This window comes from Vanessa cardui, chromosome 30 (assembly GCF_905220365.1).
Source record: "Vanessa cardui chromosome 30, ilVanCard2.1, whole genome shotgun sequence".
Taxonomy (NCBI): domain Eukaryota; kingdom Metazoa; phylum Arthropoda; class Insecta; order Lepidoptera; family Nymphalidae; genus Vanessa; species Vanessa cardui.
The window spans coordinates 1178019-1195016 of NC_061152.1; the positions used below are offsets into that span (position 1 = coordinate 1178019).

A 16998-nucleotide genomic window follows, 5' to 3' on the forward strand; every position below is an offset into this window, starting at 1 on the left:
AAAGCCTGCAACCAAGCTCCAGACTCCGCCCTCGACACCGCTTTTAGTCTGGCCAGATCCACTCCACCAGCTGCACTGACAAGTCGGTCAAGCTCAGACTTGTACCCCACATCGTCCCAAGCACGCTGCCTTTCTAAAAAATCCAGGACGGGGTGCATTCGGGAAAAGCGTCTCCCACTCCGCTACTCCCTCAGCAGCAAAAGGTATGATAATCCTGCCTCCATCGGAAGGTAAAATTTTAGAGACCAGACTAACAACCCCATGCGCCGATTCACTCGTCGCACACCTAGACCCCCAAACCGTACAGGCAAAGAAGCTTGGCTCCACTGGGTGTCATTCAACGACACATTCAAGATGCTAAAAAATAGGGATATCCCAAAATGTAATTCGGAAGGCACGTTCTCAGACTTGGCAGAATCTATGCTCTTCCTTCGATCAATCGTCATCCCAAAGCGAGTTGTGGAACAAAATGAAATGGTTAAAAGGTTACAAGCCCCAAACTAATTATATTGACCAAAATATAGCTTGCGAATTGTTAAGAAACCTAACCCCAGACTACGCACCAACTCAAAAGCAATACTTTAGATCCAGAAATGACAAATTAGAATCAAAAATAACTTTACATGAATTAGAAAAATCTATTAAGTCAAGGGACACTTCACCTGGAATGGATAATATATCTTACACAATGATCAAAAATCTACCACAAAATGGCAAAGTTTTACTATCAGCGTTCTTTAATAAGTTCTTATTAAATTGTTTAGTGCCGTGGCAATGGCGAAACATTATTATTGTGCCAATTCCCAAACCTGGACGTGACCTACAGCACTCTTCGTCTTATCGACCAATTTCAATGATTTCGTGCTTGTGCAAGGTTTTCCATAACATTCTATTAAATAGAATAGAATGGTTTATTGAAAAAAAATCACGTTCTGCCGGAGTTTGTTACAGGTTTTAGAAAAAGCCATTCCACTCAGCACAGCCTGTCAACCTTAGTTTCCAGGATTCAATTAGGTTTCGCCAATAAACGGAGCACAGTATGTTGCTTCGTAGACATAGATAATGCATATAATAACGTTGATATAAATTATTTACTACGCACGTTAGATGTATTCAAAATCAAAATCAAAATAAACTTTATCCAAGTAGGCTTTTGTAAGCACTTTTGAACCGTCATTTAACAATTTAGTGAAGCTACCACCGGTTCGGAAAGTAGATTCTACCGAGAAGAACCGGCAAGAAACTCAGTAGTTACTCTTTTTTAACATTTAAAAAATACAACGTCATGTTAATTAAATACAATTATTTCAATTAATGTATGATGGACATTATATCACATATTCCTGAAAATATTAGGAGTTGGATCGAGAATTTGCAAATATTTAGAAAACTTTCTATCGAATAACAATACGTATGGAAACCTATGAAATTGTTAGATGCACAAGTCGTGGACTGGCTCAAGGAGATCCGTTATCGCCATTGTTATTGAAGGTTGTAATAGCAAATATATGTAAAAGTATAACTAATGTATATATTTCACAATACGCGGATGACTTCGTGCTTTATTCTACTTGCGACTTCATCAACCAATCTGTCGACAACCTACAGGTAGCGCTTAACCTTTTATCTTTAATTCTGTCAAAAATAGGTCTAAATATATCAAACTCTAAAAGCAAAGTTATGATTATGTTACATAAGTTATGATTTTTAAAAATAATTTTAAGCAAGATTCTATTGATTTAAAGCTAAATGGAGTATCTTTGGAGATAGTTGAACATTTCAAATATTTAGGATTGTGGTTAGATAGATCATTAAGATGGTCTAAACATTTAAATAAATTAAAGAACAAAATATTTAACTTTACAAAGATTTTAAAAATGTTGTCAGGCCCAGGATGGGGCATGCACCCGTGCTTTTAAAACGTCTGTATATATCTCGTGTCAGAAGTAAAATAGATTACGACAGTTTTCTATATGACAATAGCGCTCATACTCATTTAAAAAAAATTGATGTTATTCAAAATCAGTGTTTACGAATTATTGGTGGTTTTATTAAAAGCACAGCAGTCCATGTGATGGAATCAATGGATGGAGCCACTATCAATGTGGAGGTATTATTTGGCAGGAAAGTTTTTGTTAAAATGTAAGTCATATTCTTTTTGTGAGATTACTTCTATAATAGGGGACTTAAAATTAGCCTATCAGAACGCTTATTTTAGAAAAAAGAAAAAGCCTCTGTTAGTATTAGTTCACGATTCGCTAAAGCAAATACCTATAAAAACTAGTGATAACCAAGAGATGTTCGATTTGGACACCTGGATGTGCAGTGTGGATTTATCTTTTTCCATTAGTACTAATTTAGACACAGTATTGGAAGCTAAAAAACTGTACAAACCACGAATCCTCAAAAGAATATGTAATGATTTTATAAAACTAAGATTTCCACACGACTATTATCTTTTTACGGATGCATCAAAAAGTCGGGAGGATGCGGGAGCTGCATTCTTTGACCCACAAAATGCAAATTTTGTTAAACTCAAAATAGAAGCCAAAATATCAATTATGCATGCGGAATTAATAGCAATTCTAGAAGCTATATCTTATATAAATAATATAAATCAACAAAGAGTGCACTTCAGCATCTATCCCGATGCACTAATCCTGGTTTTCGTGGAGTACCCATTGCTTGCGACATTATTTAATGTATTATAAAATTGCTTAAGAGTGATAAGAAAATAGTCTTGCAATGGATACCCTCTCATGTTGGCATAACAGAAAATGAAACCGTTGATAAATTAGCTAAAGAAGCGGCAGGGGATGGTATTCCGTACAGTTGCCTTCCAATTTATTCAGAACTGTTATATATTATTAAATCTAATGTTATACAACTTTGGAGTGATCACTTTGATGAAAGGTCACTAACTAAAGGAATCTGGTATAAAACTATACAGCCAAGTTTGTGCCAAAAACCATGGTTTGTCTTTGCCAATATGAGTAGAAACGAAGTGATTACAGCTTTTAGGCTTCTTTCCGGCCATATACCACTTAACAGTTTTGTAGCAATGATGGGCAAAGTCTCATCACCTGCCTGCACTGAATGCAATGTAGTTGAGGATATTATTCATATGATGGTGGAGTGCGTTCGGAACTGAACGCCTTGATTTTTTTTTACACAATGATATGATGATGTAAACCCTCTAAATGTCGGGGTCTGGAACAGCATTCCTGGCTTTCCGGGGACTGAAAAAGCAAGTACAAACTTGTAATAATAGGTTTAAAGCGTAGAAAACTAATTATATAGCTTGTATAGTAATAATTTTAGCTCCTACAGGAGTGACATGATCACTATGTGACCAAAGTCCTTAAAAAAAAGAAAAGGAAATAGCTAAACTTAAAATGGAAGCTCTAAAGAAGAAGAATCTTACTGTTACTCAATAAATTATTTATTGATTACAATAATAAAAGCCTTTATTCGCTGACCAAATACTTATAAATAACTTATAACTAAAAACAGTATAAATAAAGGTTACAATAAATATAATTAATTTAAGAAAGAGTCGAGATGGCCCAGTGGTTAGAACGCGTGCATCTTAACCGACGATTGCAAGTTCAAACCCAGGCAAGCACCGCTGATTAATGTGCTTAATTTGTCTTTATAATTCATCTCGTGCTCAGCGGTGAAGGAAAACATCGTAAGGAAACCCGCATGTGACAAATTTCATAGAAATTCTGCCACATGAACAGCATGGTGGAATATGTTCCATACCTTCTCCTAAAAAAGGGAGAGGAGGCCTTTAGCCCAGCAGTGGGAATTTACAGGCTGTTGTTGTTGTTTTTGTTGTGTTCAGTGTTGTTGTAAGGAACCTAAAGTTAAATTTTATTTATTTCTCGTACATATTTGCAAAAAAATATCATATTAAAAATTTCATATTTAAATAGCGCGCGAAAACGCTTCTTGGACAATATGGCGCTGCAATGGGGTCGGTGACGTCACTTGTCTGTATTTTAATCTGTGGTAAATGTAGTGGGCAAACGAGGTTAACAATGAAATTAATTCATCAAAAATAGGACTAATCAGGAGCGTTATGTGTCACGTTAATTACCAATTATTATTGAATAACCATTTAAAAACTCATAATATACACTGATTACATTAATTGACACTTTATTTTTCGCTTATAATGCCAAGCTTCCGACTTCGAAAAGTCAATAAATCCCTCTTGGGGCAAGGTATTCGTTGCTATAATAAAATTCCACAGACACTTTTAACTTTACCGTTTCGTAAACTTAAATCATTTAAAAAAAATACATTGGTAAAGAAGTCATATTATTCAGTACAAGATTATGCAGACGATAAAAAAGCGTGTAATTAATAACTGATTGACTTCCAGGCAGGATAAATTACATACATATATAATTGTTTTTAACTAACATGACTATTTTTAAATGTTTAAAAAGAGTAACTACTGTAATTCTTGCCGGTTATTCTCGGTAGAATCTACTTTCCGAACCGGTGATAGCTTCACTTAATATAGTTGTTAAATGACGAATCAAAAGTGCTTGTAAAAGCCTAATTGAATAAAGTATATTTTGATTTGATTTGATTTTACTCACTCTTTAAACCGGAACACAACAATACTGCTTTGCCTTAGAAAATGGAGAGCTGAGATGGCACAGTGGTTAGAACGCGTGCATCTTAACCGATGATTTCGCGTTCAAACCCAGACAAGCACCACTATATACATGTGCTTAATTTGTGTTTACAATTCATCTCATGCTCGGCGAAGGGTTTTCCTTCGCCGAGCATCGTGATGAAACTTACATGTGTTTAATTTCATCGAAATTCTGCCACATGTGCATTCCAAACCGCATTGGAACAGCGTTGTATGTTCCGAAACCTCTCCTCAATGGAAGAAGGGCTTTAGCCTAGCAGTGGGAAATTTAGAGGCTGTTACTGTACTTTTACTTTAGAAAATTTGATGACTACCCAGACGGGTGCTACTATAGAAAAATTGATAACAGATCTACCCAGATGCGTTACGATCTAAAAGTTAAAGTCACAGCCTGTAAATTTCCCACTGCTGGGATAAGGCCTCCTCTTCCTTTAAGGAGAGGGTTCGGAACCTATTCCACCACGCTAAATTACGATCTAAATTAACTAATATATAATTACAAAATCAAAAACAGACTGCTTTCTTTATCTTTAATTCACCAATAATAGTCAATCTCCCAGCCATAGTCAATGGGCCACCATTTGCTGGGTTTCTTTGTGGTTCTCGGCCCGAAGAGCGACAGGCCCTTCAAATACAACTTCCTCTCTTTATTCAGCTGTTTCAATCTCTTTTTTCTATCTCTTTCCCTCAGTCTAGCGTTCTCTTGCACTCTGAAGTTGTGTTCAACTACAACGCTCCTATCATACTGATGTTTGTCGGAAGATTTTTTTACGTAACTGGCTTTATACTTAGCGGCTATTTCGTGTACCATGTTAACGAGGTGGTAGATTTCTAGGAATAGTTTCTGAACTAGTTCTGTGTGTACCAACGTCTCGAATAGAACGTCAGATATATATTCCATTGGTTTTAATACGTGGATAACCATTTTTCTGTAGCTGAAAAATTAGGATGCTTTTTTTTATGGTATAGGTTGGCGAACGGGCATATGAGCCACCTGATGCTAAGTGGTCACCATCACCCATAGACAATGACGCTGTAAGAAATATTAACTATTCCTTACATCGTCAATGTGCCACCAACCTTGGGAACTAAGATGTTGTGTCCCTTGTGCCTGTAGTCACACTGGCACACTCACCCTTCAAACCGGAACACAACAATACTGAGCGGGTGGTACTTACCCAGACGGGCTTGCACAAAGCCCTACCACCAAGGATGTGTGGTGCCTTTGTTACAGTACAATTGACGTTTAGAAAAAAAGAGCTGTCACAGGCTGCACAACAAAGCCCATTACACAATGAAAAAAATAAAGTATAAGGGATAAGGAATAAGCAACAAGGAATAAGGAATAACGGAATCCAGCGATGGCAGCACCGCTAATCAATTCATAATTCAAAAATAAAGAATAAGAAATAAGAATAAAGTTTCCATTGCGGTGGGAATTTGTTTCTTATTTCTTATTGCTAGCCAATCACAGGGCATTTTATCAACGGAGGTATAACTGGTACCAGATATTCAACCGCTGTGTCGGCCTATTCTTATTTTTTCTTACAATAGGGAGGGAGGGGGTAAAAAACTAGCGAAAATAGTCTTATCATAATAAAGGAATGGTCCCTATGGACTAGTATGTAGTAGTATGGACTAGTATGTTCTAGTATGGACTAGTATGGACTAGTATGGTCTAGTTTGGACTAGTATATACAGTAGAATTCTATAAGTCGAACATCAAGGGAGACGCCATAAAATTCGAGTTATAGAGTTTTCGACTTAGAGAGTTAATAGCAAAATATGGCATTAATAAAAGACGGTAACTTTTGTATTCGAGATACAGAGGTAAAATTTAATTTTTCGAGTTACGGAGGGAGTATATGTACCAAATTGTCTTGGAAAGACTCACTGATTATGTCTAGTAATGGAGGCTTTGGTGATTGGAGGGAAGGGAATAAAACATTGTTTCGAGATTTGGAGGTTTTCAACTTTCCGAGGTTCTAGTATACTAGTATAGTTTGGAATAGGTTGGCGGACGAGCGTATGTGCCACCTGATGGTAAGTCACCACCCATAGACAATGACGCTGTAAGAAATATTAACTATTCCTTACATCGTCAATGCGCCAACCTTGGGAACTAAAATGGTATGTCCCTTGTGCCTGAAGTTACACTGGCTCACAGCAATACTGCGTACTGTTGTTCAGTGGTAGAATATCTGATGAGTGGGTACCCAGATGGGCTTGCACAAAGCCCTACCAAGTCTAGTAAGGACAAGAGTCTACCGTTCCAGTATCTCTGAGACGACGTATCCCGTTTCAAAGTGCGGCGAGAGTTCGTACTTGGCTCGTATTGGGAGAATTTCATCGATCTTGGCGGCGCCGCGTTCGTTGTAATTAACTATCAGTTGCGCCAAGCGTTTCGGGAACTCCTTCGCGGTTTCCTTGTCGATTATATTCGGTTTATCGTCACAGGTAACTGTTCCAAGACCTGGAATTTACAGTAACAGCCTGTAAATTTCCCGCATCTGGGCTAAAACTCCTCTGTGATTTTTTTTTATGGTATAAGTTCGCGGACGAGCATATGGGCCACCTGATTGTAAATGGTCACCTTCACCCATAGATAATGACGCTGTGACTGTGTGAAATAATAACTATTCCTTACATCAATGTGTCCCCAACCTTGGGAACTAAGATGTTATCCCCTTTGTGCCTGTAGTTACACTGGCTCACTCACCCTTCAAACCGGAACGCAACAATACTGAGTACTGTTATTTGGCGGTAGAATAACTGATGAGTGGGTGGTACCTACCCAGACGAGCTTGCACAAAGCCCTAACAACAAGAAACATATTTTTTTTGTTTGGAACATATTCCACATGTTGCAGAATTTCGATGAAATTAAACACATGCAGGTTACCTCAAGCTGTTTTCCTTCGTTTCGACAATAGGGCATTTATATTCGTTAGAGAAAAATAAATTATGAAATGTGATTAAAGTTCAAATAATGTTGAAATAAACTTAAAAATTATGATTTTGAATCAGCAGAAAAGTGCATTAATATTTCATTATACTATTATTACTTATAATATTAAATTATAAGTCGTAATTTTTAGGCTGTATGTCACGTGACCTATAACACGAGCCGCCATGTTTTGACGTCGGATAGGCGAGAACTGTCATTTGTATATCATCTGAAACTTTGACAGACTTTCCAGAGTTTCTGGAGTTTTAATGCTAGTATTTGTACATTACATACATATAGTAATTCATGATGTTTCCAAAAAGCACGCAAATATTTTAGATTTTAACGTTGAATCAGAGCCAGGATTACATACACAACTGTTGTTTTTATCAATGTGACGTCACCAAAATGTCTGACGGCGTTTTCGCGGGAGTAAAATTAACGACCTCCGTGGTCGAGAAGTATGTACACCGGTTTTTCATGGGTACGCACTCTGAGTTCGATTCCCGGCCGAGTCGATGAAGAAAATTCATTAGTTTTCTATGTTGTCTTGGGTCTGGGTGTTTGTGCCGTCGTCACTTCTGATTTTCCACAACACAAGTGCTTTAGCTACTTACATTGAGATCTAAGTAATGTATGTGATGTTTATTTATTTAATAAATAAGGTTTAAAATTTGATTTTATTTATGGCAAGAAAATGTGTTTATTTGGGCAAAATTTGTGGCCATATATTATATGGATAATAAACAGATAATAAATAATAGATAATAGGATACTTCAAAATTAACATTTTGAAGTACTCAATTATTTTCGATTTAAATCTGATCGATACAATAATACTCACATAGTTGAATTAACAAAAGCCTTCTCAATATCATTGTTCAATAAAAAAAAAAGAATCCAACGGAAATTAATGAGTGAAATTAAACTTAATTTTAATTAGATTTTATATGTATTTTATAATCATTTAATAGCATGGTATGGAAATTGTATCATACCATGCTATTTACGATGAAATTTGATTAAAACGTTTTTGATTATTAATACTTTATGGTATACTTTGTGGTAGGGCTTTGTGCAAGGCCATCTGAGTAGATACCACCAACTCATCAATTAAGTATAATACGACACATAAGAAAGGAGATAGAGCTAACTTGAACAACTACAGGCCGATCAGTGTTATGAGCAATGTCAATAAAGTCTTTTCGAAAGTGATACTGAACAGAATTTCTAAGATACTAGACGAGAACCAACCAACAAGCAGGATGCCGGAAGAAATTTTCTACGATCGATTACATCCATGTAGTGACACAACTTATAGAAAAAAGCAACGAATATGGAAGGATTGTGTATCTTTGTTTTATAGACTTTACGAAAGCCTTTGATTCGTTGGAATATGGCGCGATCTGGAATGCGCTGGTAGAGCAAAACGTAGACATCGAATACATAGAGCTTCTGTACAGTATTTATTCAAATAATTCATCTAAAATACGGCTAGAGAGGGATGGAGAAGAATTTCCAATAAAGAAAGGAGTTAGACAGGGCGATCCATGCTCTCTCAAAATATTCTCTGCGGTCTTGGAAACAGTATTTAGAAATATTAATTGGAACGGGCTTGGAACAAAAATAGACGGAGAATATTTGAGTCACCTGAGGTTCGCGGATGATATTGCAATATTTTCAAAAAATAGTACACAGGTAGAAAATATGATTAACGATCTGGCGAGTGAAATTAAAAAGGTTGGATTGTCGCTGAATACTTCCAAAACAAAAATAATTACGAATGGGGAAAACAAAGTTATCAAGGTAGATGGGAAAGTCATAGAGTATGTGTCAGAATATATTTACCTAGGCCAATCTATCTTATTCAATGATCATACAGAAAAAGAAATAAATAGACGGATAGCAATAGCTTGGAAAAAGTATTGGATGTTAAAAGAAATAATGAAAAACAAAGATATTAACCCTATTGCGATAAAAAAAATTACTCCTTTGCTGTGGTATGGCGGCCATTGGGAACAGTCGGAAAAGTATGGCAAGGTGATTTACGTGAATGGCTACTCAACGATGATTAACTATGCAAAAATTAGCCTGGTACAAATGGTTAAATTGTTTAATTAAAATTAATGTATTCGCGTCGGTATGGCTGGCTGTAAGCCACACCCGAGAAGTATGGCATTACGCTACTGCCTACTTATTTTTTTCGACTATCTGAAAATAGAAGCATAATTTCGTTATTTTTCCGACGCGTTCGATTAACGCCCACGCGAGTGGGCCGCCGGTGAGAGCGCTACGACCATCATTTTCCTTTTTGCCTTTACGTGATTAGACCCCTGAAAAACCGCCATACTCGTACAAATGACCAAATATTTTGTCATTATCTCCCGCTCTACTACCCTGCCTTACATACGGTTGTCAAACATGGTCACTACGTAAAAAGATGAAAATAAATTAGCCGTACATCAAAGAAAAATGGAGAGAAGCATGTTGGGCATCAAATTATCAGAAAAAACTAAAAATGAAACAATAAGGAAAGTAACACAAGTAACCGATATACTGCAAAAAATTAGAACTCTCAAATGGGCTTGGGCAGGTCATGTGTGTAGAATGGCAGATAATAGATGGACTAGGAAACTAACAGAATGGACACCGAGGGGAACACAAAGAGGTAGAGGTAGACCGAGAAAGAGATGGGAAGACATATTCAGGGGAAGGGGTGGACCAGACTGGAGAAGGAAAGCTCGAGATAGAGACAACTGGAGGAAGCTGAGAGAGGCCTACGCCAATGAGGCGACTTCCACAAAAGATTAGCTGTATGTTTTAAGAATAATAATATACTTATATATGCAATTAAATTAATGAAATTATATAATGAAATGGATAATTACTAAAATGGAAATAATATATAATTTAATATAATTGGAATATTGTGGTAGAATAAAGGTAACTTTTATTTTTATTTATTTCTAATCAACAATAACAATAAAAGAGACAATCAGACATAAACATTTTTTCTAGAAAAAAACCATTATATCTTTTAAAACGATAAAAAATGTTTATTGGGTTGATATGGCTTATAGAGAGATAGACATATACCATTTTTAAACAGTACAATTTTGTAGTAGCAGAGATGGCCCAGCGGTTAGAACGCGTGCATCTTAACCGATGATTTCGGGTTCAAATCCAAGCAAGCACCACTATACATATGTGCCTGACTTATAAACAGTCATCTCGTGCTCGGCGTTGAAGGAAAACATTGTGAGGAAACCTGCATGTATCTAATTTCATCGAAATTCAACCACATGTGCATTCCACCGACCCGCGTAGGTACAGTATGATGGAATATGTTCCAAACCCTCTTCTTAATGGGAGAGGAGGCCTTAGCCCAGCAGTGAGAAATTTACCAGGCTGTTACTTTACTTTTACTTAAATGTTGTAGTACAGTCGGGGTAAGAAAAGGTTTGTCACCATAAGATCTATTTTCGTGTGCTCAGTGCGAGCGATAATCTGGTTTACAGTTCGAGAATGAAATATTGCGTCGCAATGATTTGATGTGTAGATTCAAAAGGTAGTAAGAGCTTAAGACTTGATAAAGGAATTAATTGGAAAACTGACGAAGGTTTCCTTACTCTGTTTGTACATTATTTTGATCTATCTCGTATTCAGCCAGCGTTTGCATTGTAAGACAAACTGACAGCGGGAGGTGACTGTGTTTTATACCTACCTTGATCTCGTGTTTCACACTTTCGTCAATTTTAAAGAAATCGCTTCGAAAACCGTCGAGTCGAGATGGCCCAGTGGTTAAAACGCGTGCATCTTAACCGATGATTGCGGGTTCAAACCCAGGCCAGCACCGCTGATTCATGTGCTTAATTTGTCTTTATAATTCGTCTCGTGCTCTGCGGTGAAGGAAAACATCGTGAGGAAACCTGCATGTGACAAATTTCATAGAAATTTTGCCACGTGTGTATTCCACCAACCCGCATTGGAACAGCGTGGTGGAATATGTTCCAAACCTTCTCCTCAAAGGGAGAGGAGGCCTTTACCCCAGCAGTGAGAATTTACAGGCTGTTATTGTTGTTGGTTCGAAAACTATCGAGAACCAACGAGAAACTCAGTAGTTACTGTTTTCTACCACGTTGATACAGATTATGTCAATAAACAACAATTAATAACACCACACTTTTTCATCTATACATATAATAAAATTGGAGTGTCTGTTTATAATATTAATATAGCCTTATTTATTCAACGTATACACGGTACATATACCAAAATTGTCTGTTTGTAATATTAAAATAGCCCTTTTTACCCAATGCATATGTGTGTATACACGGTTCGTATACCAAAATAACACTTTTTACAATTTTTGTCTGTCTGCCTGTTTGTTCCGGCTAATCTCTGGAACGGCTGGACCGATTTTGACGGGACTTACACTAGCAGATAAATATAATTGGTACAAGTAACTTAGGCTACAAAATATTTACTTTTGTTAAATACAACGCGTGCAAAGTCAGTCTTTTATACAATCTTGTATTGAGTAATCATTATCATTACACAGTATAAAAAAATCGCTTACCGGTCTGTGCCTATGTGTGCTTAGATCTTTGAAATTACGCAACGGATTTTGATGCGGTTATTTTTGATAGATAGAGTGATTCGAGAGGAAGGTTTTTGTATATAATACATGAACAGTAGAATAAAGAATCACTGATAATTTTAGAAGCTTCTAATGTGATGTCGCAAATAAACAAATTCTGTAGTAAATTTGCCCCGTGCAAATCTGGGGCCGGTCACTAGTATGCCGTATTTGTCAATATTTTTTTTATTTATTATGATCTTTTAATTGATTATATTGGGTATTATTATGAAAAGAAATAAATAATAATTCTGTAAGTACATACTTTATTCGTCTATTTAAATAAAACTGTGACAATTAATGAGAATTCGTCTGAAACGTACTAATTTTTTTTTATTCTACGTTTTTTTATACAATTACAACTTTTCTTTCTAAGAGAATAAACATCGATACATCAATTTGATATATCGATTTATCGACAATCGATAAATATAATCAACGAGTTACATCCGTAATATATAAAGCCGCGAATTAAATATGGCGACGAAATTTTTATTATTATTTTTTTTTTAATTCGCAAAGCCCAGCCTTCTATACGGACGATCATTGAAAACTTTCAAATTGCACGAATGTTGCCATTATTTAAGTAAAAAAATTCGAACATTTTTTTTTTTTATAAATTTAAAAAATTCGAACGACACGTCTATATATAATAACATATATATAATTTCAATCTGGCCATGTTCAATAACCGTACGTAAGTTACGCGATCTGTTTATCGTATAAAATTCTGAAGGTATATTAATATATGTACATTATATATTACAAAGTTACAATAAATATTAATCAGGCGTAAAATAATACTACAAAAGATAATAAATTGATCGCCCCCCAAGCCGTCTATACCCGTATGCGACACAGACGTCGCCAGAATCGTCGTGAAGAGACGCGTTCTATCTATTTTGACGTTTCTCACAGTCTTCGATGCATCTGCAATCTTCGGTTATCGAATCGAGAGACATCAAGCTCTCCTGTGACGTCCTCAGGCAGGCTTTACACCTCGAATCGAAGGACGTGCCGCTCTGGGAGTTCGCGTCCTCTGAAACCGACTCGAGTGACCTCAGACTCTCCACTGATGTGAGTTTGTAGGATCTCCGGAACTCAGCTATTTCCTCCTCGGACATATTCAATGCCAGTAACGAGTCTCGTGCCATTTTACCCAAGGAAGATACTTTTTTCTTCTTCTTACTCAAAATGGAATCCATCTTTGTCAACGGGCACGGCTTGTTCAGACTCTCCGGCAACGATTTCGGACTGGAACCGCTCCGGCTCCTCAACTTGGACTTGCGTTCCGGTATATCGCGCGGCGTCGTACTTTCAGGCACTTTAAAGGCAATACTCTTCAACTTCGGACTGTCCTTCTCTTCCAAAACGGGTCGTTTCGTCAAATCTTCCAGAGAATTCGACTTCTTGATCTTCGCCCTCTCCGGTATTATAGGGGAGCTCCTGCGTCCTTTGATTTCGACCGTGAATATTTCCGGTATCTCGACGGCTTCATCGATCACCAGTTCCGGTGATAGATCCAACATTTCCTTGATTTCGGCGTCCCTCAACTCCTGCGCGAGCGATCCTTGCGGGGACTTCTCCGCTGGGACCTCAAACTCCCTATTCTCGAACATTAGATAGGACAGCGCGTCCTTTCCTAAATCGACGTTGCACAGTTTCCGAGCGGCTATCTTCGACTCGGCTCCGGCGACCCGATCGTCAACCTTCGCGTCGTCGATGTACGCCAGCTGTATCAAATCATCAGCCGCTACGTCACTGGTTTCGTCAATCGTTGCGATCGGTGCTAAATCACTTTGAACCTTAACGCCTTCGTCAGAAGGTTCAGTCTTCTCTTGCAATGGATTCGTGACGTCCCAGACGGCGTTCACTACTGCTTTACTCTTGATTTGACGGTCTGTCACCTCCATTGCTATCGCCCTGGTGGTTATACTCGAGGTCAATGTATTTTCTGGGCTTATGTTTTCTTTTATGCCTCGTATCACCTTGCTGGGCAGTTTATCGACCGGCTGACCCGTTTCCGGGCTGGTCTGTTTCTCCATAGAATTCTCGGAACCGGACGATTTCAGGACCGAAGCGAACGATCGCGGTCTCACATCCGGTTTATCATCATCTAACTTAACTAGCGTAGCTTCGCTACACGCACCGGTCTCCGGCCGGTCGCCGGACCGGTTATCGTATACGTTATTCAAGTCGTTGGGCTCATTGAGATCTATTTTATCACACGCCGGCTCATCCGTGCTTGCGTCTATATATTTATCGCTTAAAGCTAAACATTTTTGTACTAAATTTTCATCGGTGGTTATTTCGGTAACTTTACTGTCCCCCGCGCTGGGGAATGTCTGGAATTCGCTTAATGTGTTGTCAGTGTCGGTTGATGGCGTCTTGCTGTCGAGTTTCCTCGAAAACGATTCGTCAACGAACGACACTTGCACTCGCTCGGACAGCGTCGAGTCTGTCGCCTCTGAGAGGCTGTCAGTGTCATCCTTATCATTCTTCTCCGTCACGCTGCCCCAGGACCAGAACGAGCTCGTTAAAGACGAATCCTTCCTCGGAGGCGTGCTGGACGATGACTTCTTCTCATCATCACTGTTCCTCGAGAACAAACTGCTCGGATGTTGAAAGAGACTCAGGAGTTTCTCCAAATTACTCGGCAATTTGTATTCGATCCTCTCCTCTGGTTTCGGCAAGTGGAAGCTAGCGGACGGCGCCACCCAGGATATCTTCCTCATCCTCTCCAAACCCTTGGACTTCAACGCCGGGACGTCCAACAAGCTGGATGTCCTCTTCGGAGACGTCAGAGTCTCCTGGCCGTCTTTCTTGACGGATTCCTTCAAACTCGAACTGCAGGTCAGCGTGCCTTCGTTCGACGAACTATCCTCTCTCGTGTCAGACGGATTCTGGAGCGAATACTCGATACCCGAATCCGCTGACGTCACCATAACCTTCTCCTGCCTCGCTGAATCAGCGGAACTGACACTCGCCTCCAGGCTCGACAGCGAACCGTGTATCTTCTTCGTATTAAATATAATCGGGGAGACGCTCTCGTTCGAACTTATCGATACGTTTAAGTTGACTGGTGTCACATCACTGGTCGACTCGACACTGCTCTCCGCCGACATCGTGCGCACGTCGTCCCTAGCTGGCTTAACCCGGCTCTCGTTGAGGCTTTCGACGGAACTTCCAGATATCTCCAAAGACGAGCTACTGTCGCAAAAGGCACTGACCGGCTCCCTCATCAACCTAGACACTTCTAGATCCGAACTGTCTAAGCTAGATTCACTCTTATTCTTCTTTAAAACTACGCTTTCTCTATTAAGAGCAGGTACAACGTTATCAACTATCACTAAGTCTGTATTATTACTACTTAACAACGACAGATCCTTCGTTTCCTGAACTATGACGTCATCTCTTTGACGAATTATATGTTCATCGGTTAGTCCCTTATCACATAAACTATTTACATTTTGGTCGAAATGTACTTTGGTTATACCCTCGCTGGCTGCAACAGATACTGCATCGACATTATCACTTGAATCTATACTTTTAACGTCTGATATATCATCACCAGTAAAGTCTATCGTCTCACTATGAGACATAATATCTTTAAAAACGTATTTATCACTCCTAACGCCGCTCGTTTCGTTAACATCACTAATAACTACGTTTAACTGTTTAACACTATTGCTAAAATCACCGCCATCTTTCAAAAAACTATCGTTGGTCAACGAATCGATATTATCGATAATGTCCGCATCACTATGACGTTTCACATCACTAGCTGCACTTGTCACTGTATCACTTCGCTTCGGAACCGAATATACTGTATCCGTATCATTTTTAGGTATATCTTCAACTTTTGGAACTAAAGCGTGTTGTTTATCACTCAATATTGGTGCAACTATCACAGATTCAGGCATATCAATAGATCTCTCTATTTCTTGATTAACACGATCAGTATTCAATTTCTCACTAACAACTGTATCCTCAATCTTGATATCGTCAACTTCATCTTTAATTTCAAAACCTCCCCCTACTTTACCGACTTCATCAATACCAACTTCAAAATTGAAGTCTGAAACAAACGTGTGTTTATCCTTATTCGGTACGATAACTGTTTTGCTGACGTTACATTCCGGTTTAACTTCTTGTTTAAGTATTGTATCAATATCTTCTTTTGAAACATTGTTTACATCAGAAATAGATCTTTCGTCACTAATTATATTTCTTGGAGGATCATTTTTATCTTTTGGTATAATATCTTCATTTTTCTCATCATCACTGGATAGGAATCTATCGAATTTTATATCACCGGGCAGCTCGGGCGCTGGTGACGATGACGGCGATGGTGACGGCGACGGTGACGGCGAAGTCGGTGGTAGGGTCGGGTTATAGATTGTGTCGTAATTTCTCGTCACGGAGAATCTCGACGGCGATTTCCTTGGCGCTTGGTGTATTTGTATCTGCGGTGGTTCAGCGACCTGTGAAACAAATTTTCCTCATTTATTTCTATAAAAATGAAAACAGTTAAGGGTGCGTTGAAGTATTACGAAACGCAATTACTATATCCCCTCCCCTCTCTAAGCGTTAAATAACACTCAAGTGACCTTTAAAGTCGCAAAAAGTTATCTTATAGTTATTATCTTTCATATATAGCTTTAATTGATTTTGCGATAATAATACAAAATAAAACAAGAGAATTTTAGTTCACAACGGCTGCGTTATATTTATTACAAAC

General features: G+C 38.2%; 2 protein-coding genes across 2 annotated transcripts in view; both read right to left on the reverse strand.

Annotated features, from left to right (window-relative positions):
- Positions 1-5204: 5204 nt before the first annotated feature.
- LOC124542092 lies at positions 5205-7805 on the reverse strand. The gene is made up of 3 exons (XM_047120025.1): positions 7787-7805; positions 6941-7145; positions 5205-5607 (listed from the first exon to the last, which is right to left on the reverse strand). Exons 1-3 carry the CDS (start codon positions 7803-7805, stop codon positions 5208-5210), a joined length of 624 nt encoding a protein of 207 aa, XP_046975981.1. The 3' UTR covers positions 5205-5207.
- A 4698-nt stretch (positions 7806-12503) lies between these two features.
- The window catches only part of LOC124542147, a 52956-nt gene continuing 48461 nt past the window's right edge, over positions 12504-16998 (reverse strand). The window contains exon 14 of the mRNA XM_047120082.1: positions 12504-16741. Within this exon, the coding sequence (XP_046976038.1) occupies positions 13151-16741 (3591 nt within the window). The 3' untranslated portion in view covers positions 12504-13150. The remainder of the gene's footprint in view (positions 16742-16998) is intronic.

Bases quoted from the DNA above. Each gene is read 5' to 3' on its own strand.
- LOC124542092 (XM_047120025.1), bottom strand. The intron at 5,608-6,940 runs GTAGACTCTTGT...CTAATTTTTCAG, and splicing joins GTCTCAGAGATACTGGAACG to CTACAGAAAAATGGTTATCC.